The following is a 21,496-nucleotide window of genomic DNA, read 5'->3' as shown; positions in this document are numbered from 1 at the left end:
TTAAATCAAATTCTCACTGTTGGGCTGATTAACACTGATTCCTCTTTCAATGTTTTTGAGTTCCATGGAGTATTTCTTACTCTTCAATTACTTAGAAATGTTTTGTATCATCTGTTCCTACAGAAACTAGAATAAATTAGATTCTAGGTTCCCACAACTGATTTTTATACTGAGTCTTACATACTATTTCCAATAAAAATGTTCAATAGAATGCCAGTCTTTGTCATATGCCCATTTATCCAATTATATGTATTGGTGCTTTTTTGTCTGAAACATTTCAATATGTTTTTTTATTGCATTTTTGGGTAGTGCACTATGGTTAACCCTCTTGTGCCGAAAATATAAGGGTGTAAGGTACACAACTTTTCTCCTGGGCTGATAAGAACTTGTGTATGGAAAAGTTTTTTGGTAAAATTCGGTACTTCCGAACTATAACTAATATACACTTCTGGTTAGTGTTATTATGTTGGCAAATGATTGAATTATTTCCTAAAGCAATTTGAACATCTTTACAAGGCTTAGAAATAATAAAAACTATGTGATGAATGTAAAATTTTAAACAAAAATCATAGATATTTTTTAGAAATAATCAAGAAAAATATAATTAGGTTTGGATAGTTTGTTTTATACCTAAATTGTGTAGAAATGTTTGATCTTTCGCATGGAAGCAATAATTTTGCTATAAATGTGTTTGCTATTGAGCTGTAATTGATTAAAAAATACTAATTTTTTACAAAGTGCAATTTTCAGATTTTCCAACCTACTAATGTTGACCTTATGTATCGTAGCTAAGTAATCTAGCGGCGTCGGGTTTGCGTTTTCTTCGGGATTCATCATCTATCAACCCAATGGCGTCAACTATGTTTTCTATGATTGACATGTTTTTTTTCCGTGAATTTTTCCTGAAAATAATTTATATTTGACGAGCTACGCTTCATCAGATCACAAAAGGGTTAATATCATTTGGAGAGTTGATTGGTTTTAGTACTTCATCTTTTTTGCAAGTTCCATATGCATTAACGTTTGAACTCCTCCTCCTCCAGTTTGTATGGGTTTGATATCAATGGTTGACAGGTGATTAACTGATTCTGAATTTTATAACCCTATTGGCTGCGTAAGTCAGTTATTCAGTACTACTAGTACATAAAGTAATCGAAAATGCCATTTTTTTATTCAGTATATTTCACAGTCACAAACCTACTGATTTTATGTACCTTGCCTCTTTGGTTTCCTTATTGACTGGCACACAGACCCTGGTCTCAAATTAAATACAGTTAGTCCCCTATTATCAGTGATCCGGTTTTACTGGGCTTGATTAGCAATGAAAATTGGCAATTTTCAGTGCCAGTATGCTCTGATTTCTACTCATCAGTGACGATAATCGGTTATTGGTGGCAATACATACCTAACAGAGGTGCCGATAACCGAAAAAGATTTCTTAGCCACCATTAGCCCCTGCTTTGCTTATTAAAGTTGTAGATTGAATCTACCTATTTTAGTTAAAGTAATGTGTATGTACTTTGTATCTTTGTAATGTTTGTAATTTTTTTAGTATTTGATATTTTTGCATCTTGACTACTTTGAGTAATGTTTTTTTTATTGTTACAGATCTTTTAGTTTTACCACTTCCGTATATTTAAAGTAATGTTTTGTAATTTAGGTATGTGTACCCAATGACACGCTATGTTGATGAGGACCGTATTGCCATTAAACCAATATCACGAGAATTTTATGAGATCATAGACACCATATTGAATTCTGAGTACTACACTTCAAATCCTTATGAAGCATGCCTCTTCATACCACCTATTGATACTCTGAATGAAAATAATTTAAGGAAGGACAAGATTGCCAAGGCTTTGGCAATGTTACCACAGTGAGTATATCTTTAATTTTGTCAAGGATTATATTAGTTACAGCAGTTTTGTCTGCCTAAAGTACTAATTTATTATATTATGGATTTGGATTTAAGCTTTTTCATTGACCTTTATGCCCTGTAGGTGAGGATTTTGTACTGTAGCTGTGAGATGATGATCACTGAATATCTCATAAACAAAACTTTTGTTTTGGTTGCTGAGGAATTAGTGAAATACAGATATTTTTAGAAATGTATTATGAAATAATAAACATAAACATGTAGAGTTGCATTTATTTTTGTACTGTTAACCCAGGCTAACATTAAAAATTACTCAAATAACTGTACTCATTCTGTTACTTTTGCACTGAATCATATAAAAGGGATTTTGACGAAGGAAAAATCTATTTCTGGGTGATTGGCTCGTGTCGCCCTATGAAAGGATCCTTAATATCATTCTTTCTAGGTAAAATTAATCTAAAATTACCAGAGAAAAACAAAATTAAGAAAATGTCAGTAAAACTGACTCGCTCACTCTTAAAAAGAAGTGTTCGGTATGGCAATAGGGGCGAGTGGGAACACTACCACGAGACATTCACCAATTAGAACTTCCAATCAGAATCCCCACAAGAGAGAGCTGATACCAACAGGTGATGCGGCCGCTACTACTACTACTAGAGGACGCCACGGACAACAGCGCCCCTAGCGGACATCCTTAATCTAAAAACATCTTGTCCTGCAGGGGGGGCAAACAATACAGGGTGGGTTTCATAGAGCGACACGAGCCAATCACCCAGAAATAGATTTTTCCTTCGTCAAAATCCCTTTTCTGGGCTCAGCTCGTGTCGGCCTATGAAAGAGTACCAGAGAAACAGACAAGATGGGAAAAAAGGGCAAATGAAAAGCAGTTGTAAAATGAGGGATATAATATAAGTAAATCAATTACAGCATATAACTAAGTACTTAAGTCTAACTTATTCTAAACAGTAACATAAAAGAAAGTTAGTAATGTAAAGTACTTAAAATTACAATAAACACAGTAAATTATAATAATGCAGTGTAATTTTAACAAAATAGATTTACTTAGATAACTTATTTACAAAATATACAAACACATTGTGTCCTACCCTAGCATAAAAATAAGGTAGGTACACTGAAGTACATATCAGTACAAGGTGTGGATGTCCCTAGCAAAAAAAAAATAAGGGACAATCCACTAATATGATTTCAGCGGCTAAGGCTAGGATATCCGAGTAGCATGGCGATAGGGGTGACGGCATGTTGGATGAGGTAGGTAGAAAGGTAGAAAGGAGACCTGGATCTGTACTACAAACTTACTTATACAGTTATCAGGAGAAACAATGTTTCCCGCTGCTACTGCTGCAAATTTTAAAGATTCCAAGGACTTTAGATAATGACGTTTAAAGACTGTCGGAGATTTCCATCCAGTATACTTTTTAAGATCCTCAAAGTTCATTATGTTGAAAGTAATTAATTGAGGTGGCTACTCCCCTGATGTTCATGTGCTTTTTGGAAATGAATCAGGATTGGCTTGTTTAATGAAGTAAAGGATTTGTTGTCTAATACCTTTTACTGACAAAGTACCACCTTTCTCTCTCATGAAGAGAGGACCTGAGGATCTTGAGGATGTACGAGATAGAAAGGCTCTTAAAGTTGATACTGGGCAAAGAGAAGGGTCTTGCGGAAGTGGGATGACTTTTCTAAGGGGCCCACCTTGCAAGAGGATCCTCATTTTTAGCCAAAAAACTACGATCCGGAGCAAGCAGAACTCTCCTGAGGGGCAGGGAAATTCCACATGGAACCCGCGCATCTTCTGGATTAAGAGCCGACAGTTCTGAAATCCTAGCTCCTGAAGCTAGGCTTAATAAGAATAATGTCTTTCTAAGAAGCATTATGAATGTACAGGACGAGTTGTCAGTATCTGAAGCTAGTTTGAGGACATCATTTAAGAACCATGAAACTGCAGTAGGCCTTGAGAAGGTCTAAGTCTAGCACAGGCTTTAGGAATAGACGTGAAATAAGATTCAGTCAGATCTATCTGAAAACCTAACTGAAAGATCTTCTTCAAAGCCGATTTATGAGTAGTAATAGTGCTAGCTGCTAAACCTTTTTCAAACAAGGATCTGAAAAAGGATGGATATAGCTAGATTAACTGTCATGGTTGTAGTGTTTGATTCTTTCAGGAAGGATGCTAATTTTTTAACAGCTGAGTCATATTGTCTAATAGTTGACTCTCTCTTATCTGATTCTAGAAGAGAATATTTGTGGATCAATATTAGCATCTTTATTAGCCGCAAACTTCATGAAGTCCATAAAGTTTTAGGGTCTGAAGAATTCCTGAGGAAGCGAACACAGTCCTCATTTGTACTGATTGTGACAGCTTGGGATTGGGGAATCCGTTGAGGTCGGAGACCCAATTCCAGAAGAAGAGGATACCAGTTGCTCTTGGGCCAGTCCGGTGCAATCAGAGCTACTATTCCCTTGAAAGTCCTCAGCTTGCTTAAGACTTTCAAGAGAAGATTCACTGGAGGAAAAACATAAATTTTCTCCACTGATCCCAATCTAACGACAGGGCGTCCGTGGCATAAGCCAGAGGGTCCAGGTTGGGGGCCACATAGCAAGGGAGCTTGTGGTTCGCTTGTGAGGCGAAGAGATCTACTTGGAGACCTGGGACTCTCCGGCATATTCCACTGGAATGACCCGTCGTCTAGGGACCATTCTGATTCCCAGAGGAACTGACCGGGCGACAAAGCGTCTGCTATCACATTTCTTACCCCCGCCAGGTGAGTGGCGGACAGATGCCATTTGTGTTTGTTTGCTAGGGCAAAGATGGCTATCATGACATGGTTCACATGCTTGGATTTGGACCCTCCTCTGTTGATGCAATGAACTACCACTGCACTGTCCAAAACTAGCCTTAGATGAGACTTTTTCGGGGGAAGCAGTCTCTTCAAGGTAAGAAATACTGCCATTGCTTCCAGAACGTTTATGTGGAGCTGGCGAAATTGAACTGACCAATGTTCCCCTGTAACCTGTTTGAACTGAGAATATCCCCCCACCCGGACAGGGAGGCATCCGTGTGAATGGTTAACACTGGAAGGGGATATTGAAGGGGTAACCCGCTTGGCTAAGTTCTTTACTTTTGACCATGGACGGAGTTGATTGCGAAGGATCTGTGGAATTACTGACAACTTGTCTCGAGATTTGGCGTTGCTCTCGATCGCCAAACTCGATTTATATCTTTTAGCCTTGCTTTCAGGAGGATATCTGTTTACCGAAGCAACTGAAGGACCCTAGGATTCTTTCCTGGTTTCTCCTTGAGTTGCTTGAATTTGATGAAAAATGTCTGACAGATTTTGCTATTTCCTTCCGTTTGGCCACTGGAATTGACAGATTGTGGGAAGACAAATCCCATTGGATTCCCAGCCACTGAAAACGAGACTCCGGGGTAAGTCTGGATTTCGTTTTGTTTATCTGGAACCCCAGATGTTCCAGAAAGTGAACTACCTTTTGGTGGCTTTGAGACATTCCTCGACAGTTGGTGCCCAGATCAACCAATCGTCGAGGTATGCTGCTACCATGATTCCCTTGAGTTCTCAATTGCTGAACACCACTTCTGCTATTTTCGTGAATACCCTGGGGGCTACATTCAGACCGAAGGGCATCACTTTGAATGAGAATGTCTGATTTCCTAGCCTGAATCCTAGGAATGGCGGAAGTGTCTGGCTATAGGGATATGATAGTATGCGTCTGTAAGATCGATGAGCATGTGACGGCTCCACGCGGAAGTAAGGTCCTTACTTGCGAGAGGGTAAAGCATCTTGAACTTGTCGCAACGAATGAAAGAGTTTAGCTTTGACAAGTCTAAGATTACCCTTCTTTTTGTTGAGCCTTTCTTTGGCATGCTGAATAAGCGACCTTGAAATTTTAGATGCTTGACTCTCGCAATAGCTCCTTTCTGAAGGAGTTCCTCCGTGTAATCTGTCAATTCTTTTGATGGTATTTGGCGGAATGATTTGATTGGAGGAGGATCTTTGATCCAACTCCAACCCAATCCTTTGGACACTATGCTCTGTGCCCAATTGCTGAACCCCCAACCTGTGACGGAAGAGGAACAGCCTCCCTCCTACCTGGGGAGCCTCATTGTTGATGGGCGGGTTTGACCACCACGCCCTCCTCTGAACTGCTTGCTCCTTGTCGCCCTCCCTGCGCCACGCTGGCGAAAGTCAGCCTCGCCCTACCTCTCGATTGTCTGTTAAAGGGAGGGTAGCCCTGACCTTCATACGTAGGGTTGAAGGCCGGCGAGAGTGCGTAGGAGGTCGAAGGTTGTGATTGAGGAGACAGCAGGAGGATGGGCTGGTTTCTGTTTAGAAGTAGCAGGTTGTCCCTGTTGGGTAACCGGGACGGCCTGAACAAATTGCTGCTGTTGCTGGTGTTTCTGGTAAGGCTGGAACCTTTTACCAGACTTCTTGGGTTTCTTACCAGCAGTGGGGGGACGGATTCTTGCTTCCTCTTGGATGAAATACCCCACCTAGCTCTAAGGCTCTGGTTGAGCCTAGCAGCCTCGTGGTGTATTCATTCTTTACAGCGGACTCTGGAAGAGATCGCTCCCCACATGCTAGAAGCCAGGAGTCTATTAGGCTCGTGCCTAATAGTGCACTCCTGCAGAACGTGCTTTCGGCAATTCCTCCTAGCTTGGAAGAAGTCGAAAGCATCCGTCTGAACCGTCTGAAGCTGGGATTTGGCCAAGATCTTAAACAGAGGTTCCGTGCCATACGAGAGAGCAGCCATCTCCGTTATGATCAGTGAATTGAGGGACCTGCCAAACCTAGTTCGCGCGTCGAACTCCGCCTGAATCAAGGAATCAGGCAGCCTTGGGAGCTTTTCGCCAAACTGGTCCATGGCGCAGTCCGGTTTGAGCTTACCAAGCGTGAACGTGGCTGGCAAGTTCTCCCACAATTCTCCAAAAGCTGGGAAGAGCGGAGAAGTAGACTCCGCCTCCCTTAGCTGTGGCATGCGCTCATCCTTGAGGACTGCCTGAAGAGTCGTCTCTACTATTTTTTGTAGCGAACGGAAGAGAAGCCTCCTCTTCCGTCGCAAAAATAGTGAAAGGACTCTTATAGGCCTGGAGCTTGGTGTTTGTGCACTCCCAGTCCTCAAGGCAGTGAACCCATTCACGTTGGGCATGATCCCTACTGTAGAGAACATTCTCCCTAGAGATCTTGTCTTCCCTAGTAAGAGCCGCTACGGGTCAGCCTAGCATAGCCGATGAAAGGCTGCGTCAAACCCGGAGGATAAAACTCGAAGTCCTCAATCCTTCGAGTTCCACACTCCGGATAGAGATCATACCATCCTTAAACGGAGCGTAAGCGGCTACTCTCCATGGGTTCTCCATAGAGAAAGCTGGTAGTGAATCGTATGGCGGAAGCTGGAAAATACCAGCACTTGTCACTGGGGAGACTGAAGAGGGACCTGAGAGAGCCCAGCTACTCGGTCCTCATTCTCTCTAACTCTGTTAGAGAGATCTTGGATGGACTGGCCCGATTGAGACAGAGTGCTCGACAGTTGTGCGAACATCTGCTCAAATTCATCCCCAGGGCGGAGACTTGAGAGCGACCATCTCGCCCACCTGTTGCATCACCACTGCTGAGAAAGCAGTGGGATCAAAGGTGCTGGGTCCCGCTCCTCCACCGGCGGTTACCGGGGAGTGGATGCGGTGGAGGCCGGAGGAAGGCAATTGGCTCGGCGGGAGCGCGGAGCCTTCTCCTTAGAAGACTTGCTTCTAGAGCTCTTCGAGTAAGAAGAGCTCGGCTTGGCCTTCACCGCGTCAGCGTAAGAAGTCGAAGACTTCTTAGCCGAAGAAGACGAAGATGACTTCTTAGAAGTCGTCTTAACTAAGTCTTCGGTTCGTCTCTGTCCCTTCACCTTTGGGGGTACAGAGAGAGCGGGAGAGTGGGTAGGGATCTCAGATTCCCACAAAGCCTTGGAAAGAAGCGCTTGAAGAAGGGACAGGAGAAGATCCAGGAGCGCCCAAGGAAAGACCTTGGGCGCCCGACACACCTACCTCAACCAACAAATCCTCTGCCCCTACCGCCATAGGCTCAATGTTGCGGTCCAGGGTAGCGACGTCCTGGACCGACTCCTGTGTGGCTACGACCCCGAAAGAAAGATTGCTGCATTTCTTGCTGGATGGGAGGCTATGAGAGGGGCTGCGGACAAGGGGTGGGTCAACATACCCTGCCCTTGACTTGCCCGCGGGGAAGGAAGATCTGGACGGCCAGCTTCTTGTCTAGGACGTAAGGCTGGCCTTTGGCGGCGTTCTTCCCGAAGCCGCCTACCCACGCTTTTCAGGGTAGCAAGGGCGACCTCCCTCACACCAGCAGCCTGAAAGAAAAGGTGAGATGAGCTTTTAATGGCGGAACGGGGTTAACAAACTTATGTCTAAGAGTTGTTAGTAAAATGATAAAGAAGTCTATAATCGACTTACCCCCTCCACCAGCTGACTGACTAGGTCGTAGCAGATGGCGCAGGCTTCCGGGTGCCAGACGATCATATCGTTTTGTACGGCGTGGCACATGGAGCGTGAGACCTGCACTCATCATGGCCGCAGGGGGCGTACACGTCGCGTTGCATCCCAGGACCTGAACAGTTGGTAGCCTGTAAGTGGAAGATACATAAGTATCAGGAGAACACTTACAGCCTAACAGTTGCTCCGCTGGTGCCGGAACGAGAAAGTTAGATTAAACCAGAGCCCCGCCATAATACGTGTGGTAGAAAATGGTTGGTTGTCCTAGGCTATTGCTCCGCTGGCGGCGGAGACAAGAGATAGAATCCAACCAGGTGTGGTGGTAAAAGGAAACCACGACGGATAATGGCGGGGATGGTAAACATATGAATAATAAAATTAAACAAATCATCGTAAAATTAGGGTATATCCTTAAAAATAACAATAATATCAAACCTTTCTCCACCCGTCTACTAGAAGAGTGCCCGGGTAAGAAGCAAAGCTCCCTTCCGGTAGCGAGGGGAGAGTGTAAGGATATAGTAGGCAAGCAACCGACCACTAGTAGTGACCACCCCGCCCGCTGGCGGAGCAGTAATCTATAACCAAAGGTGCCCCGGCTGCGGCGGAAGGCTCCGTTCTTATAGAAAGGGAAGGTGGCTGAGCAACTGGGGAAGGGGGGGGGGGGGGGGAGGGTCTCGGCGTAACACGGCGGGAGAGAGAGAGGGGGGGGGGGGCTACTCCTCCCCGTCTCAACAACTACCCGCTCGGAGACCCGTACCCTATGAGTGGTCCCCGCCCTATACCCCCTGCTGGGAGGAACCCCTGGCCACCTCAGAGAGAGAGGGAGGAAGGCAACTGAGGTTGTCATGACAACCAAGGGGTCCCCCAGCGCCTCCCTATACGTGGTAGGGAGGGAAGGGGAAGGGGAAGGTGCGATGGAACACGTGACCGCAAGTGGCCTAAGCCGCGAGCAACACAACCGTGGGAAGGCCACGTGAACCAGGCTGTACCAATACATGGGACATGCACCTAGGCTAGCCTAACACCCTAAATAGAATAAATTTACATCGTAAAGATGGAAAAGACACTTTAGTTGAAGAAAAAAGAAGCCCAGGAGGAGGCAAACTGTTCCGAGGAACAGAAGCCTACTCGGAGCCAGCGATAGCCGATGAAGAGCAAGAGCCGGGATGCTGGGCTGGAACATAGAATAGCCCTAAATACCAAACTAAGAGAAATGGTAAAGGGGCTAACCTAGCTAAAACTCGATGTAAAAAACGATGATCGTAATATAGAAAGCCCATAAGTATAAGAAGTCCCAGTATGGAGGACCGGGAATTCTTAACGAGGCAGCATGGCGCCGCCACGAGACAACCGGGAAACCGTATATGACCTATTAGAAGGAAAACATACTGGTTCCCGGAAGACAAAAATACAGTAAAACATTACTTATGAGGCACTTAACTTAGCCGTTGCGATGGCAGAACGTTCCATGATGAATGGTGATAAAATTCCTCGTAAATAGCACAAGCACAAAGAGAATGCGTCCGAACGCTGGCGCTAATTATTAAGGATGTCCGCTAGGGGCGCTGTTGTCCGTGGCGTCCTCTAGTAGTAGTAGTAGCGGCCGCATCACCTGTTGGTATCAGCTCTCTCTTGTGGGGTTTCTGATTGGAAGTTCTAATTGGTGAATGTCTCGTGGTAGTGTTCCCACTCGCCCCTATTGCCATACCGACACTTCTTTTTAAGAGTGAGCGAGTCAGTTTTACTGACTTTTTCTTAATTTTGTTTTTCTCTGGTAATTTTAGATTAATTTTACCTAGAAAGAATGATATTAAGGATCCTTTCATAGGCCGACACGAGCTGAGCCCAGAAAAACAAGTGAATAATTACACATTTGTAGTTTATTCATATAAATATCAAATAACACATGAATTTTCAAAATCCCTTTCAGCAGGTTCTCTTGAGCAAAACATTTCTTCATTCTTGGAAAGCATACAATTAAAACCTAAAAGGCTGATTGAATTGCCCTGGTATCTTTTAGCTTGTCACACCCGTTTACTTCCCAGATGTAAACATTGAAAGTTTAAACTGTCTATGTCATTGGAAATTTAACTTCCGCTGATAATGGTTTCTTGATCATAGTGTTCAGGGCAATAGGGTTAAAGGATGCAAAATTCACTAGTGTCAATTGAGGGAAAACTCTTGATCTTTTTCATTTAGCTTTGTTAAGCATAATTTTTGTTTATTTCAGTTGGAAAGAAGGAGAAAACCATTTGTTATTCAACATGTTGCCAGGAACACCCCCATTATTTGACACTGCTCTCAATATGGATCGAGGCAAAGCAATTTTGGCAGGAGGAGGTTTTTCATCATTGACATATCGAAGAGGTTTTGATGTATCTCTTCCCGTGTATAATCCTGTGTATCAGGATATCCCTCCCAACAGAAAAAAGAGGTAGGATGTATAACTTACAAATTTATGGTTGCTTTGAGGATTTTTAGTACTGTAAGATCTTGATGCCTTATTTGTATGCAGAAATATTTGCAAATAGAACAAAAATAATTGCATGGGTCTTTTGAAGTTGAACTTAATAATAGTTAGTGTCTTGCTTGACTACTGCTTCTACTCACTGTAAGTCAGTATATTATTTAGGAGTTAGTCCTTTTTGTACCAATTTTGGCATTGCATGTTAAAATGATCTTTGATAACTCACTTTTGTTATCTGTTATGTTTATAATAGTTAATCATATATTCAAACAATGTTTATGATTTTACATAATGACTTTTTCAAGTTATGAGGTCTTGCATGACCTTTCTTATTAAATATGTAGATGCAAAGGTAATTTGGATTAGATGTAATCAGGTGAATTTTCAGTAAATATTTTGGTGCTATAAGTAGTTGCCCTTTTCATAGATTTATTAACAAAAAAATTGGCCAAAGAGGAATGAGAAAATTTATTTTAGAGTAACATGAAACTTGATTGGACATAGAAATTATGCTGTTTTAATCAGTTAGGCACCAAAAGATTTACAAAACTAGCTTAAGACATTACTTCATATATCCATCATATATCTGGAGAGAGGGTACTTAAAATAAATCAGTAAACAGAAAAATTGAGTACATGGTATACACAAAGTGATGAAATATTTTCTGGTAGAGAAAGGATTAATGGAGTTGAATCTTTCAAATACAGTAGTTAGGAACTTTGATAACCAGTGCAGGTTCTCTTTGTGGTTGAAATAAATAATGAAAAGATTGAAAAAGGCAAGTCAAGCAGTTGGTCATGTTACGGACCCAATTCTTTAAATACTTAAAAAGTTTATTGCCGCCAGATTCAGGCGCATAACATATTTAATTTATTGTACTTTTTATCACATCATATTTATATTGCTTTAGCTGTAATAATAATGATCTTCAGCAGAAACATTAGAGTGGAATAATAAAACATACGAAAACATTTTAAATAATTATTAACAAAAGAAAACCCCATAAACATATAAAACATAGTAATGGAAAAAGTTACAAAACAATCCAAGTGAAAGTTACAATAGTTAACTAGGCAATGAAATTTCTGAAAATTACAGTTTTCTTAAACGGAGGTGAGGCAAGTATTATATAATTAATAATACTGATCCAAATGGATCAGGGGGACACCCCACGGAACATCTGCAAGAGGGACAAATCACGTGGTTGCTACCAACAATCAACAACAAGGCTAACTTCCTCGTAGAGACGAATCCTCATCAAACTACATCGTACCGGGAATATATACCCGTGCAAGTTCATTGAAGCTTCAGCTTCCACAAAGCGCGCTTCCACCATAAATTCGCATACCCTCGTAGCCAACGATGCACGATTCCCAGGACGACCACTGAAGTATAGCCAAAATAACACTCGCAACGCACAACTATCAAAACGTCCACCCTCTCTACTGCAGAGTTCCGTGTCCCGCCTGAAGTATACCTCACGCCTCCACGTCACCTGCTGTAACAGTAATATTGACATATAAATAGGGAACTATGGTATTTGTAGAATAGGTAATAACCCAAAGCAGTAGTTTTGGAAAGAACTATTTCCTACAAACTATCACGGGATCGTAACAGGTCAGGTTGAAATTTTAACCCTTAATGGACAGATATTACTCACATTAGGTGTAATACATGACAGGTTTTTTGGGTGGTTGACAGATTTATTCATGGTGAGTAACTATATTACATGCCATCGATTTGGGGGAATCAGCAGGAAAGATGTGCCATTACCTCGATGGCCCTAAATTCATTAATGGCAGATTTTAGACGGGCTAAATTCAAGAAGCAGGCGGCTCATTAGCTAGTTGTGATCTTGACTTCAAGGGAGTATGTACTACAGTACAGTCCCCAATTATGCGAGAATTTGGTCGATCCACGATCTTGCAGAATTGGAAAGTTGCAGATTTCGATACATATACCATATGGGAATAATTCCATTAGGGCCAAGGCAAACGGCAACTTACCCAGTCAAACTTTTTTATACTACCCATTTTCTATACTTTCTATGTACTATACTGTAATTTTTTCTAATATGAAATTGTTCTTATGGATAAATAAAACATTAAAAAGGTTTTAATAGCTTGAAAAGGTTTAAAATTTCTCACAGGATAGTGAAAACTCCCACACGTAAACACTGCCACCATTGGGTGCAAGTGTACTGTATGATACAGTCATTTCCTTTAAAAAACCTTTTGGATGGAATTCTTCTACCTATCCTCTGCCCAAAAACCTTCAAACTCTTCTTTCTCATCCTCAGTAAAGAGTTCTTCTGCTGAAGGAAGGTTTTGTGAACCATTTGAGATTGTGGGGACTGGCGGATCATGCATGTCTTCACTGCCGTTAGGCCTAACAAACTTGGTTATGAACGTACCTGTCTCAGTTTCTTCGTCCGGCATGTTCACTATGTAATCGTTTTAATATAAATTTATTCTATGATAAAAAAAGAACTTATGAAAATTCTAAATTTGATATGAAATTACAATTTCTTAAAAGGAAATGATAAAAATTCAAAATTCAACATGAAAAGACAGTTTCTTGAAAAGTTTAGATCGAACGATTTTCTCTCTCTCTCTCTCTCTCTCTCTCTCTCTCTCTAACACAACTGCTTCTCTGTTAATCACTTTTACTAGTCATTTTCATCAAAACCTGTTTCAACAATAGAAAAAAATAAATGAAATGCCAAAAATTAGTCAAAACAAGGTAACCTAGAAAAAAAAATTCTTACTTCATGTTCAGCAATGACGGATTTCAAGTTGTGACTGCTGCCAAAATGGAAGTTGCTCCTTCCTTCATCTTTAACTTAAGGACAAGCTTTTTAGTTTCAAGAAAATAGGTCTTCCTTTTCGACTTCTAGGCAGATGCATACATGATGCCGATGATCAGAATACAATTCGCAGATCTGAATAATATGTATGGCGAGGATGATGATACCAATCATTCATACACACGACGCTATGACGTCACAAATGCATGAGGCGGAGCCTTACGTCTTAGCTAATGGCCGAGCAGAAGCCTTCAGAATACACTTCGCAGAGCTGAATAATACCTATAGCGATGATGATGATACTGATCATTCATTATACACTTCGAAGATCTGAATAATACGTATGACGATGGTGATGATACTGATCATTCATACACACTGCGCTATGATGTCACAAATGCATGAGGCAGAGCCTTCTGTCTTAGCTAATGGCTGAGCAGGAAATCCTTCTCTCGCATTCCCCCTTGGAGGAATAATAGTTTGTTCCGATACGTAATAAACCTTTGTTCCGATACGTAATACAAACCCTCGGTCCTTTAACAATAGGAAGTAGCTAGCGGCAGCTGGAACGGTCGTAAGCTTCGAACAAGTAGAACGGTAGTTAACTGCTTGTCCGATCTCGTCGCGCCGCCGCGCACTGGGAGGTAAAACAAATCACTTTTGCTTTCGGCCGCGGGTGTGAAGGACGTGTTCGTCATCGCTCTCTGCCCGCTTCATCGTCGTATGCTTTGTTTATATTGTGTTTTCTACTAATGGTTTGTTTGACTTGAAAATGAAACTGTAAGTACACTGTTTTCATTTTCATTACTTAATTATGAACCAACATGGAGTTATCGCCGTAGATGCGGCGATTTCCTCTCTTTTCATGAATTGAACCCTTGAATTATGTCTCGGTGCCGAGGGCGGGGGTCGCGCTCCGCCGAGTCTGTATTTGTGGGCGAAAGTGTGTAATTGAAAAATGTAAGTACTCTTTTCATTATATTTTTGCCCTGTGCGTTCGTTACCGAGAGTGTGATTGCGCTCGGCACGAGCCTTTTAATTTTGTATAATAGAATGCAATGAAAGTGAATTCGCAAGTGCAATATTCTTTTCATTTTCATTTATTTATTTGCATGAAATTTAATTTGGATCAATTTTCGTTCTTACCCGGGAATTGATCCTTACGATTTTTTTATGTGAAAATGAAATCGCAAGTGCAGTATTCTGTTTCATTTTCATATATATTTTATGATAGCATCATTTATTGGATCAAGTTTCCGTTCTTACCCGGAATTGATCTTTTCTCCTTTAAGTTCTATGAAGTGAATCGCAAGGGCAGTATTCTGTTTCATTTTCATATTACTTTTCACTGCTGTGCGGGGGTAGGGGAAGCGAAGGTCTGCCAGGAAGTCGTCGGAAAGCTCTCCCGCGACTCCCTTGGTATCCGATTCTTCGTCTTCCTTCCTGCCCCCGCTCAGCTTCTTCATTGTATTTTGTATTTTGGGGTCTTCCTTGCGTTCGGGGTGGGGCATGTCTTCCCCCCGTGCGTGAGGGAACCCCTCTTACTAATCTATCTATGTTACCGCAGTGCTACATCCGTGGGAGAACGACCTTGGATGTAGATGTAGATCCTCACGAGGTTTGTACTCGTTGTCGGGGCGAGAGTGCTCCCGCAACGATCCCTGTGTAACGTGTATGCATTGGTCCGAGGGGCGCAGTGGTTGCTGTACGAGGGCAGGAAGAGACTTAGGCCGCCCAAGAAGTCATCGGAAAGTCCAGTGACTCCTTTGGTAACGGACACTTCGTCCTCTTTCCTGCCCCCCGGCCGGCCATCCCCCACGTTTTGCGCCTTCCCCTGCGGGGGGGGGGGTAGCGGAGTCCTTCTCCTCTCTCGATCCGTCGAGTGTGGAGGAGGGCCGCCCGCTACCCCGGACGTCCAGTTGTACTCGGGGTCTTCCGTCCGCTGTCTGGGTGGGGGTTTTCTCCCCCCTGTCTCCCCCCGAGGCCGCGAGGAAGCCCCTCTAACTAACCCGACTGTTGCTTCCGCAGGTGTGCCATCAGCGAAGGACGACCTGGGACAGGTGTGGGAGTCGCTGGGACTGCAGGGAGTGCCGAGCATACAGGGGTTGATTCAGCGGTTGGCGGGTCGCAGTGGTCACTCATGGTACGGTAACCACTACAACAACCACAATCTCGACACCAGCATATGAGATGCCACCGCACCTGGTGTACACACCACATGTCATGTCGGTAACACCCACGGCTGCAATCCAGAAACCAATTCCTGCCGTGCCAAAGAGGACGGTGCCACCGCCACCTGGGTTCTTTGTATTGCCGACCCCGGGGACTTCCGCTGCCCAAAGAGTACCCCCCTGGACCTGCCGCCAGTGCCGAGGATGACGGTAGCTGCCGACAGGACGCCTGGCTCTCCTGTGGTACCTGCTGTGCCTGCCGTACCTGTTGCTGTCCCAGCCGCTCATTCCCTTTCAGATCAGGTGCCTGCTGCTCATTCACTTTCAGGATGTTCCTGCCGTTCCTGCTGTTCCTGGACCTGTTCCTGTTGTTCCTGCTGTTGGTGGTGCTGTCACAGTCTCAGGTCTTTCCGGACAGGTGCAGTCGGGCCCTGTTGCTTCGGCAACTGCCCCGGCTCCCTCCTGGATGGAAGACCTGACGTCTGTCCTGCGGAGCCTGGCGAAGAGGAAGAGGAAGAGGAAGAAGGTGTCGTCGTCGTCTTCATCGTCTTCTCGTCGTCTGCTGCCTCTCCTTCCCCTTCGACTTCTAAGGCCAAACACCAAGAAGAAGAAGGTTGACTCCTCCCCCCTAAGAAGACTCCTTCGGGATCTTCTAAGGGCCCCACCCCGGCTCGCTCAGGCGAAGCTGGGGAGCTCTTCTGCTGGTCCTCTTGTTCCTTCGGGTAACGAACGGGGCCCCGTCGCTCGTTTTCTGCAAAGAAGAAGTCGACGGGGACCAGAGGTGCACCAGCCTCGGCTGGTGCGTCCTCACCTGGTGCTAGCGGTTCTGCCGCTAAACCAGGTTCCGTCTCGGCCGCTTCTCGTTCGCGAGAAGCACCGAGTGGACGCTCTTCCAAAGAAGACCGTCCAGCCAAAGTTTTGACGCCCGAGCTCGCTCGCCGTCAAGACAGCGGCGCGGAGCAGAAGACTGGCGAGAGTCGTGCACACGACTCGCCAGGCCAGTGGACGCTCTAGCAGCGATCAACTGGCTGCTCGGGCTGACGTGACGGTCGCTGACCAGCCACGGGTTGAGGCGAGGAAGGAGTCCCCGCGGCCGCCGGTACCAGCCACGGCTGGTACCAGCGGCTCGACGCGCCGAGAGGACGCTGGCCGGTCTCGACGCGACAGAGAGCCTAGCAGGTCACCCGTCCGCCGCTCCCGATGGGACCGGGCGGAGACGGTGACCAGCGGTAGCTCGCCTGACGCTAGAGATCGGTCTCGACGTTCTCAGCCGAGCCAATCGCCCCAGGCGAGCGGTAAGGCTAGGCCTGCTGCTCGACCGTCACCGCGGGTTGACGATCAGCAGCAGCCCGTCCACGCACGCTGGTCCTGCCAGCGAGCGAGGGGGGGAGCGTCAGTCTGGGCCTCTCCCGTACCTTCAACCTCCTCGGGCTATACCGGGAGGAGCGAGGTACCGAGGAGCGATCACGAGAGGTGCGCCGCTCGTGACCCAGCTATGACACCGTATGGACCAGGCACGGTTCCAGGACCGACCAGGACATACGCGCAAGTAGCTGGAGGCGACCGTCAGGGGTCTGCCGCTGTTCCTCCTTCTGAAGGAGGAGTATCTCGGGATCTGTTCTTGTTGGAGGGACTGGACGGTCCTACTCCGCAAGACACGGTTACTCCCGAGATACAGAGGAATTTGCAGAAGTCATTAAGCTGATTCGTCAGCATAATGACCTTGCGGAAGGATTGCCGCTCCCACCAGCAGAGCCCACGTCTCTGCTCGAGTCGTTTTGGGGCCCGAGAGGGAACCCAAACCGACGGTGGGTCTGCCGCGATCGGAACTTGCCGATTCTTGTCTCGAACCAGAGTCTCTCGTCTCCGGACAAGAAGGCTCTCTCAGTTCTGGCCGGTCGATCAAGCTACTTCCACCTCCTCTACTGCGACAGCGGCGTTTCTACGTGTCTTCGGACACCGTATTTGAATACTCCTTCGGTCCTCCTGAGAGGTTTCGACCTCGACGAGGACTGGAATGAGTCGGAGGACGGTATCGGCTCTCTCCTGTCAGGTGTCGATCAGCCCCACCCAGACGACGTTCACAGTGGCGGCAGACCCTTACCTACAGTGAGAGTTTGTAACCCTCCGCGGGAAAACGTTTTCTACTGACGATACGTTTTCCCAGACTCTGAGAGGCCATCGCCGCAAGGCGATGGCTGTTCCTACTCTTCTCCAACTGCTAGTTCCACTGGGAAGGCGAGCGAGTATCCAATTCCTCCCCCATTCCCTCTCTCCTTACGGTTACGAGGAAAGGGGAGGGATCCTACAGAGATTTCTCTGTAGGATCCCACGTTCGGGACTGCGCTACCGGGAGGACCTTCGGGTCCTACCTGACGTAAGCCCCCGGTCATTGAGGAGGAATCCTGCCCCATTCTCGATTTCTACTTGAATCGAGAGGACCACCAGCCGATATCGTTTGACGAATTCGGTGGGGGTTTCGCAGACTGCTTAGAATTCTACGGAATTTCTAACGCATTCAGTGTTCGAGTTTTACGATCTCCAAACACTTACGCGAGACCACGGTCCAAAGTGAGCGAGACGAGAATCCCCGATATACACGATAATCGGGAACCTAGCCTATGCTCGAATTCCTGGAATTTCTAGCATTGGGAAGAAGACTGCTGCTGAAGAAACTATCTCACAGTAGGCGACCAACCTGGACTAGAGAAGATCGGACGGGAATATCCAGTTTGGCTTGAACTATCGTCTTAGTATTCTGTTCACCATTGAAGCTTTCCTTCGAGGAAGACTTCTCCTTCACTCTCTTTGATAGAGATCGAAGGTGGTCGATCTCCAATCCTTATTTTGTTTTCTTGAAGGAAAGAATTTAGGATGGAGATCGTTGTTCAGAATCCTACAAATATACTACGTATATTAACCTCGCGACATGATTCTACTAAGCAGTTGAATTGTCCGAGGGGTAGGCGCAGATCCTAGTTAAACTACGGATTGCGACTTATAAGAGAAGTATTCTAATTGAACTGCAACTCGGGGTTGCCTGCAACCTCCCAGGAGTTTTCAGTTTCAATTTTATATACTTATGGTTTTGTCACGACAACACCATTTCAACTGTTATTTTATTTACCGAAATTCGTTTCGCCTAAATATAATTGCTCGAGCATATCTTTTATGCTCGGTAGTTCTAGCCGAACGCATTCCTTCGTGGAATAATGGATTACCTGGCAACTCAGGATGACGAGTCAGCGAGAGCTCAGGCTCAACTACTGCGTATTGAACTGCCTGATAGCAGCTCAGTATCAGCTGGGCCTCCGATATGCACGGTCATGTATGTCTCTCTCTGCCTGCTTTGATTGACTACCGAACCGTATCTCTGCCAACAATCATGGACTTAGGTCTCTGATTAACGGGGATTCTCGCAATAATGAAGGACCCATCTACTGCTGTGAGGCTAGATTCCATCGCCTTCGACATTGCGAGAATTTTCAACAGAGATATCTCTTGGACTCTCATCTTTCTGTTTACCGCACGGTAAACAGAATCTGTACAAGTCTCCCGCTGCAGCGCACTGCGATAATGCGAATGATTTTGCAGACATCTGAGTTTGTCTTCAAAATATCTCGTATTCGTAGGTATACAATTGTTCATTGTTCAACCCGAATTACGAGATGTGTCAGAAGATTGCCAACTCTCCGACCTGACAGCTCTACTTCCAAATGTTCAGCCCATGAGAAGCAGTTCTTCAGGCGGCTTTCCCCTGTGTTTTTCATTACTGAAGAACGCTCCGCTTTCATTGCAACTACGACTTCTCACCGGACAGCAATGAAATAGCGGTTAGCGTTTTCAGTCATTTGTAGGCACAGGTTATGAATCTTGAGAATCCTTCTCTCGATTCGTCTGTGAAGACGTAGGTTGCATTCAATATCTACCTTCGTCTTCAACGGTACATAGTGTTGTTTCTCCTTAGCTGAGATTCACAACCATGAGATGTTTTACCTTCAGGGACCTCGGTCTCTAGAAGGCAATTGACTTTCGCCTGTTGGGCACATGCCTTAAGAGAATCATCACCTCGCTGTCCGGCATTGGTGACAAACAAATACATTATTTGGTTCTCTCTCGGCATAACCCTTTAAAGGCGAAGGTCACGTGACTTACTCGGATGCTTTGACAACTTGCCTCCTACCGAACGCAGTCAGTCGGCAGCTGTCAGAGCGGCCGAGTCAGTTTACGAACTACGCTGTTGACTTAGTTCGGTTGTTAAAGAGCAATCATTACTTCGTTTTAATAGCTTGTCCACAGTACCCATACCATTGACACCCACCATGGAGTGTCGGTGTCCTATCCACTACCGAGAACTTCGCTGCATGGGGATAGGAGGATGCGAGAGACTTCGTTGCTAACGGACAGACCTCAGTATGGGTACTGGACATCACCGAAGTAGAGAAGAGGGATAGGTCATCGAGCGAATAGAATACTCAGAAACCCTTCGGTCCCTGACGATTGGTTCGAGTCGTTCACAATCCCCTCCCTAATGGACTTCACCGCCTTCGATGCGAAGGAGATGCTGCCTTGTCCGCAAGAACTTCTCCTTGGCGCAGGTACTGAAGGCAAGGGGTCTGGTCCCAACCAGACCACATGCCCTTCCTTCTACCTTCGGGATATTGCCCACAGGTCCTTGGATCCTTTTTCCTTGGGACCCGTGGTGGCTGCTCAACACGTTGTGTAGCGAACCCAGACCCTCGCAGGCTGAACAGCATCGAGTCCTGGTGTGACCGTAAGAATGGATGGTGAATGAGAGTGTGACTGGCTCCTCTTCCCATCTTTTTCTTCCCCTCTACCTGTGGTTAGAGGGCTTTTTCTTCCCCTCTAACCTGTGGTTTAAGAGGGACACGGTCGTCACCCTGCTGGATAAGGACAAAATGCAGGTGAGCTACTTAACAGAGCCCCATCCTATCCCTTTCACTAGGGATAGGAGCGTATATCCACCACTTCCTCCAACAAGGGGGAGGAAGTGGATGCCAGCTTGAGACAACCCATACTTTATGTTGCCTCTTGCAAACAGGAACAAGTTCTTTGCTTGCTGGTACGAAGAGATACGCTGCCTCTTCTCTTAGTACTCGGCCCAGAGGTCTGACCATTGATCCTGCGGTGCACACCCCGATCAATCGGACAGAGGCTTGGATCCCTCCCTCGCTCTTACGACCAGGGAGGCATTCCAGGGATGGACGAACACCAGTCTGTTCATCAAAAGACTCAGATTCCTCCCACCAAGAAGTGAGTCTTCCTATTGTTAAAGGACCGAGGGTTTGTATTAACGTATCGGAACAAATGACAATTTGTCGAAAATTGCATTTTTCCTAACTATACAAACCTGAGGTCCTTTACATATAGTCCCTCCTCATGCACCCCTCACTCTGCGTATTTTGCATGGGCCAAAAGCAAAAGTGATTTGTTTACCTCCCAGTCGCGCGGCGCGCCGACGATCGGACAAGCAGTTAACTACCGTTTCTCCCCTTGTTCGAAGCTTACGACCGTTCCAGCTGCCGCTAGCTACTTCCTATTGTTAAAAGGACCCCTCAGGTTTGTATAGTTAGGAAAAATGCAATTTTCGACAAATTGTCATTTCGGTCCTTTAACAATAGGAATGTAA

At 45.3% G+C, this 21,496-nt stretch overlaps 1 protein-coding gene across 1 annotated transcript in view; it reads left to right on the top strand.

Annotated features, from left to right (window-relative positions):
* Window positions 1–21,496, top strand: part of LOC135223631 (exostosin-2-like) — a gene marked incomplete in the record, with an annotated part of 647,541 nt that overhangs the window by 224,623 nt on the left and 401,422 nt on the right. Inside the window, 2 exon segments of the mRNA XM_064262245.1 lie at window positions 1,661–1,876; window positions 10,633–10,836. Coding sequence (XP_064118315.1) covers window positions 1,661–1,876; window positions 10,633–10,836 — 420 coding nt within the window.

The sequence above is a fragment of the Macrobrachium nipponense genome, chromosome 10 (genome assembly GCF_015104395.2).
Source record: "Macrobrachium nipponense isolate FS-2020 chromosome 10, ASM1510439v2, whole genome shotgun sequence".
In the NCBI taxonomy this organism is placed as follows: Eukaryota; Metazoa; Arthropoda; class Malacostraca; order Decapoda; family Palaemonidae; genus Macrobrachium; species Macrobrachium nipponense.
Note: the sequence above shows the minus strand (reverse complement) of the source record. Positions and strands in the feature narration are given on the sequence as shown.